Source organism: Sesamum indicum, linkage group LG2, assembly GCF_026168435.1.
Source record: "Sesamum indicum cultivar Baizhima isolate 11 linkage group LG2, ASM2616843v1, whole genome shotgun sequence".
NCBI classification, from domain to species: Eukaryota; Viridiplantae; Streptophyta; class Magnoliopsida; order Lamiales; family Pedaliaceae; genus Sesamum; species Sesamum indicum.
The window spans coordinates 22,804,308-22,811,025 of record NC_142658.1 but is presented as its reverse complement, the minus strand read 5'-3'; the positions used below and the strand labels follow the sequence as shown (position 1 = coordinate 22,811,025).

Below are 6,718 nucleotides of genomic sequence, written 5' to 3'. Positions count from 1 at the left end.
ATTTTTTCACTCTTCATTTATTTGTACTTCCACTTCGGCATTTTCCTACAATAATTTAGTTGGAATTACAAAATATAAATTTTAGAATTAATTACACTTACATCCTTCTAAAGATATGAAATTTTATTTTTTCACTAAAAAAATTACAAACATTTTTAAATATATCACTCAATTAATATTTCTAAATATATTTTTGTACTTTGAAAGGGATAATGTAATATAAGAGAGAGTAAACTTAATATAATTTTATTTTTTCTCTCATAAGTATAAAATTATTATATGAGAATATTAAATGAGGGGTAACATTAATTTATATAATTTTTTTTACTAACATCAGTATTTTTTGTTTAAATTCTAATGAAAGATGATCAAGTATAAATATTAAATTTTTTAATAAAATATAAATATAATTTTGAGACTTCCTTAAAAAAAATATATTTAATATTTTTAGAGGAGTCTAACTGTTATTATTAGTACATTTTAATAACGCAACATGTCCTCATAATTAATGACTTCAAAATGATTTAAAATTCATCTTTTGTCCGTTCTCTCTTTTTCGCTACCCACAATTATTTATTTAATTATTATTATTATATCCCAGAAAAAGTAAGTTGCCGTTGTACATTTTTCCAATTTCTAATTTGATGTATTTATATTATGGGCCGGCCCACCTATTTTGGGCTGGTAGTAAGCCAGCACAGTCGAACTTTTACTGTATGAGATGAGAAGAGGAGTGACTCTGCCTATTCATTGTTCCATCTCCTATGGCTTCTCTTTTGCTAAAATACATACAACAAAATGAAAGGCAATATAAATCTTCAGCATCAGTTCTGCTACTAAAATGACATTACATTGACTACAGAAAACAAATCAATTCATGGCAATACAAAACCGTTCATCCAAAATATACGATCATTGACGAGGTGGTTGAGATGTACAAGTGTATGTACCGATACATGTATTCAACTTATACAATTGATCTTTCTGGCGGGGTATGGTGATCTTGCTGTAACCCTACCCGATTATACAAGAATTATTGTCCAATAAAAGGAATATCCATGTCATATCCAATCTCGACTAGTCCGATGGAAAAACGGTGGGTGGCACCTGCTCCAAATAAATTTTCCCTTTGAAAGAATACAAGAACCTATTGTACATTGCCTACTGCAATCTAACCGGTGACATACATGAAAAACACAAGGGGATGTTGTCTGTATCGTTAAGTTCCCATTCTGACTGGGCTGAAAATTGCCTTTGTAACCACCAATTTTGCTGGTTTTTGTCTCAGTACATTCCCTTAAACACTGGGTTTGTGCGGCATATGCTCGCTCCACATTCCTCATATTCTGCTTTTGTATGGCAAGCCTGCGTGGGGTGAAACATAGATACGGTCAGACTTTCACAGTATCTTCAATGAATTCTATAATAAACAAGATACAGCGCATGTCAAGTATTGAAACGGGTGACAGCATATGCAGAGGATGCCAGCCATATGCGGCAATTCTAATAAAAGTGCCGCTAAACTTTGAGATACAATATAGAGCTTACCGTGAAAAACTCAGGAGTGGATGCAAGTACTGAACCTCCAAACCAAACCGCATATCTTTGGATAGGATGGCTGACAACATTTACTTCCACAGGCTGTGCCTGGAGAAAAAATTAATTTGTAACTTATCATGACAATGGAAGTAACAAAATAGACTAATAGGTCAACCTTTTGTTGTCCCCCAAGCCTAGCATCAGATGCTAGCACTCGAGCATCAACAATCTTTTTTAGATCCCTCTGCAACCTTCTGTGGAAGTCTTTGAACATGGTTGATCCTCCAGATAATACGACATTCTGTATTAGATCAAATGAGTTTTATGCTTAAAATTCTCGGCACCGAAATTCAAAACAGGGACGCACCAGTAAAAAAAAAAACAGGTCTCTGTTAATCATCTAATTCACCTCACCTTATACAAGGCTCTTCTTGTATCTATTGGTGCAGACTGAATACATTTATCAATGACATCGGGCAAAGGGGTTGAAAAATCGCTACTGTAAATTTCAGGGTTGAAGAAGACCTGCAAGGGAAAAGCATAGTGCACCATCCAAATTATTTAATCATCTCATCAGATCATATAGAATTCTTATATTTATTTGCTAATTTGGCACGCTATTGATTAGAAATATGGAAGAGTAAACATGCTACGACAAACTTCAATAGGTCTGTTTCCTTCTTTTAGACTACTAAAACATGCAGAACCAAGCTAAAATTTTGACTCGGCCAAACTGCATTGAACTAATGATGAGCAAATGTAAAAACAATGACAAAAGATCAACCAATGGTTTCAAATAGAATTTTCGGAGAAATGATAAGGATATTTTTCGGCAAATTTTCGAGAAATGAGAAAATGTAGCCTATGCTGCTCGGTGAAGAAAGCTAAAAAACAGTGATTAAAAGCAAACCTCAGGGCCAAGGAACCGTTCATAGCCTACATCGCAAGAATATGGGGCCCCCGTCTTTGGCTTAGTACCTCTCCACTGCTTAATGTATTTTGCTGGCTCTTTGTCATGCTTGTTGAACTCCTGAACTTGTCAAAACATGGACTAGTCAGAAACAAACTTATCATATTCTTGAGATGTAAACAGCAAAATATTAGGAAAGAGGAAAAATATGTTCTTTTCTTTTCTAATAAATATACTGAACCACATTTAAGTGCATGTATCTGCTTTCTTTTGTGTGTTCAAAGAAATTGCAAATACCCGAGACCAAGCACCTAACTTAACCTTGAGGGGATAGATTCCCGGTTCTGAAACCAGCATCTTAAGGCCATACCTTGACAATGTCGGAACAAGTATAGCAATACATTTCCTTTACTTTCCGGGCTACTTCAAAGGAATCCTCAGGTGGAACATGCTCTCCTCTTTCCTACATGAACAAAATAGGAATAATAAAAAAAATAAAAGTAGGACATTGCCAAATAATTAAGATTTCATTCAGTGACCAGCACTTCATCTTATACTAATTTCTGTAAGCAACACTTTCACCACAAAAACAATGACTATTCTATTTTAATCAACTAAACGATACATTCCTCTATGTTCCACAAGACAATCTTCAATAATTTAATTTGGAAAACATAAACTCTCCAAGTCAACAAGGAAATATGGGGCATTTATATGATTTCAAGAAAGCTACTATAAGACATAAAATATAGGTAGCTAAAAGGTTAAAAGAAAATTCTGAATACATTTGTGTGATTTATTATTAGGATGTGTTTCTGCCATCTTAGAGCCAGAGAAACTCATTAACACTGATGAAACCACTTCATCATCATTCATATAGAGGTAAGATAGAACCGAAACGAAGTAACAATTAGAATTCTGGAAAATGTGAGTTGATACAGTAAGATACAATATCTGCATCAAGCAGGGGCTAAGAATGAATATCTATTTCCTCTTCTCCAGGATAGACCAATTCTACTACCAAATACAGAATATTAAAGGATCGTACTCTCATGAGCTGCTGGATGAACCGAGTGACATCTTTCCCTGAAATTGGAATTGACTTAATGCTGCTCCCAATAACATAACCATCTGCAACAGGCACAACATGAGTAGCCCCATCACCCACGTCCACTACAACTCCTGTCATCTCACACTAAGAAAAAGTGTTGACGTGTAAGGAAAACAATAATTGATCAAGCATTTCTGCTATCTGTGGTATAAATTAGATTATTATCTCTGATGTTAATCTTCTTCTATCAGTGCAGTCAGCAATGCCCTTAATCAGTAGTACATCTCAAGCTCCAGAATAGATGGTCGGTTCAATATGTCAATTCAGTATGAAATAAGAATACCAATCTTCCTAATTTAATGATTACTTTTGGTCATACTTGATCAGTTAACAACCAACGTACCAAAAATCATCTCTAGTTATCATCCATTGATATGAAACCTAAAGCAATGGTTCCGTGTAGATAATTCATAAATTATTCAATCTAAGCATTTTGCCATGCCATGATTGTACGAGAGAAAAGACCTCGGCTCCCAGACCAAAGGTTCAGCCAGTAAATTGATCAGGGACTTTTCAATAACTGAAATCAAGATATTCAGTTGATATGCCACAAGTGTGTTGCTACAGGTTCACACAATTCAAAGAATTATTCAATTAGCAATCATTCAATACACCAAATGAACCAAATATTCGTGCAAATTCATGCCAAGTAATAGAATTTCAAGACTCATTCGTATCTATAACCATTTGAATGCAAATTATAAGTTTCAGCACGATGACTCAATTCTTGAAACATTAGATACTAAGAATTCCTTATGACCATTTCAAGATGTCAGGAAAGAGACAACAAAAAAAGTTCATACTCTAAAACTGCCTAGCAGAAGACCAACCTTCGATGTCGTATATCCAGCAGCCAAAGCGAGCACAGGCTGCACCGCAATATAGAGCCCTGGAACATTAAATGTCTCAAACATGATCTCGCCAGTATACTCCCTGCTCTCTGGAGCAGTCAATGGGCTCTCTGTCAACAGAAAGTAGTGATCCTCTGGATCACAACGTAAATAATTAAATATACATTGCTGCCAGAACCTCTCCATTGCATCCCAATTCTCCACCTGGCCATGCTTAATGGGATAGCTCAAATTGTAAGTGCTGCTAGATTTAGATCTAGCCAAGGCCTCTTCTCCTATACAGAAATCTAGATCCGCCATGACTCCTGCGCTATGCTGCGCCAGCCAATTGCTACCCTTCGTAGACCTTGGTCGAGGCTGGTTAACAAATGACTCATTTACTGCAACTACTGTTGGAACTATAAAACAGGGCTCTACATTTCCGGCAAAACCCATTTTCGTGTACCTGAAATTAAACAAACCAAGGACGAGAAAAAAGAATCAACTTCGGCAAAACCCATCTGAAAGTAAGCAAGCCCATGAGGAAAGCTTAGAGAAATCAACAAAGCTTATTCATTGAAGCATTTCATCAAATAGAAAGCGATACAAATAAGAATCGGAAATTTCAACCAAGTACCCAGTGCCATTATCAATGACTACAGCAGGACGAGCGGTGGCAGGGTCCATTAGCTAGAAAGAAGACAATCTGGAGCTGAGATTTTTTAAAGGTTCCAAGGAAAACGGTGATCATGGTCGGTGAAAAACAAACGACGGCGTTTGGTGAGACTGAGTCTGACTTATCAACGCCGGGTTGGTGTACTTGCAAACAAAAGTAGAGAAGAAAGAAGCGTAGATGGGTAAGCTTCTTAACCCGTCCATCTCATCGTTTAAGTCATGAAATCATCAGCAAGTCCCTCGCAGTGTGTATGAATTGATTGCGACGATTTCAGCTCAGGGGCTTCTTTTCTTTTTCTAAAGTCTAAACTAAGCAATGAAACAAGGCAACGGTTTGTGTTGTGTTGGGGTTGAATTGTTCTTTTGTGTGTGTGTTGGGCGGAGTGGGGAAGGGGAATAAAATACAGTGGTTGGTCGGCTCTACCTCTACGGACGACTTGGGAGTTTGGAATTGGATCTGATGTGAGGTGACATAAAGCGAACGGGAGAAAGCAGATCTTCTGCCCTTGATAATAAATGTGGTCTTCTCATTTTTATTTCTTGTATGAGTCAAACTTTCTCATGCACACACACACACACACATATCTCGCCCCACATTTACTTTGAAAAAAATAAAAGAAAGAAATTACAGCGGAGATATAGATAGATTAGATCAGACAGCAATTTTTTAAGAAAATATATATTTAGATTGAATTATAATTATTAATTAGAGTATCATTCCATAATAAAATCTCATTCTGATATATTTTTTCTTCCTAATAAAGATAAAAATAATCGAATTCATAATCGTCTAATTATAAATGATTGAACTAAACGAGTCTTGACCCGTCACGATGCATATCAAACTAAATTATGGTACTATAATTGATTAATATGTACTTTGCATGTGATACCATAATTGTTAAATTTATGGATTAAGAGGATTTTTTGGTATGATAAATTTTTTAATATATGTTTGAAATGTTGTAAAATTGATACGTACTTGAGTCAAGTAGCACTGCAATATCGAAAGATTTTTAATATCACATAAGGACTAATCTGTAAAATGAGTTTAGCAATTCGATACTTAAATCAGTAACTGAAATCTTGAAGTAAAAAAAAATACTTGAGATAACATACTAATAATGGTGAAATGATTAAGATGGAGTGTGTGAACATAAAAATAGAAGTTGAGTTGAGTTTGTGGAGTGCATAAAATGAGAAATAAACGGATATCCTAGATATTTGCCAAAAGTTAAAGTGTAGTGAGTGTGAATAACTTATCTGTTTTTTGTAATATGACCTATATTTATAGAAGAACTTAGAGCAAACTTTGGGAGCTGGTTGGGGCAAGTTGCATATCAATAGAAACCTCCGGATGTCAGCTAGCTGACGGAATTATCCAAACTTGATTTGGACTTAACTTTGAAGGGTTATTAAGATTTGAAAAGTCATTGCCCAGTTAATCTGAAAAGTAGATGATGCAGTTAGTAACTTATTAATTTGGTTGGTCTCGATGATATAAGAAAAGTCAGTTGGAGATTTTTAAGACATCCTCCCCAGTGTCCCATGAGTAAGCCTACTGACAGGGCCTTATTTTCATCAATAATGTCATTTCACCCAAATACTTTAGATTTTTATTTTTAAAATAAAATCAAACATCTTATAAATCAT

General features: G+C 35.3%; 1 protein-coding gene across 1 annotated transcript; it reads right to left on the bottom strand.

Moving 5' to 3' along the window:
• Positions 1 to 894: 894 nt before the first annotated feature.
• On the bottom strand, positions 895 to 5,551 carry DIS1 (Actin-like ATPase superfamily protein). Its single transcript, XM_011072864.3, has 9 exons — positions 5,028 to 5,551; positions 4,391 to 4,856; positions 3,498 to 3,644; positions 2,820 to 2,912; positions 2,450 to 2,569; positions 1,954 to 2,064; positions 1,715 to 1,840; positions 1,549 to 1,647; positions 895 to 1,365 (listed from the first exon to the last, which is right to left on the bottom strand). The coding sequence occupies exons 1-9, from the start codon at positions 5,075 to 5,077 to the stop codon at positions 1,285 to 1,287; spliced, it is 1,293 nt and encodes a 430-aa protein (XP_011071166.1). The 5' UTR covers positions 5,078 to 5,551; the 3' UTR covers positions 895 to 1,284.
• Positions 5,552 to 6,718: the final 1,167 nt, after the last annotated feature.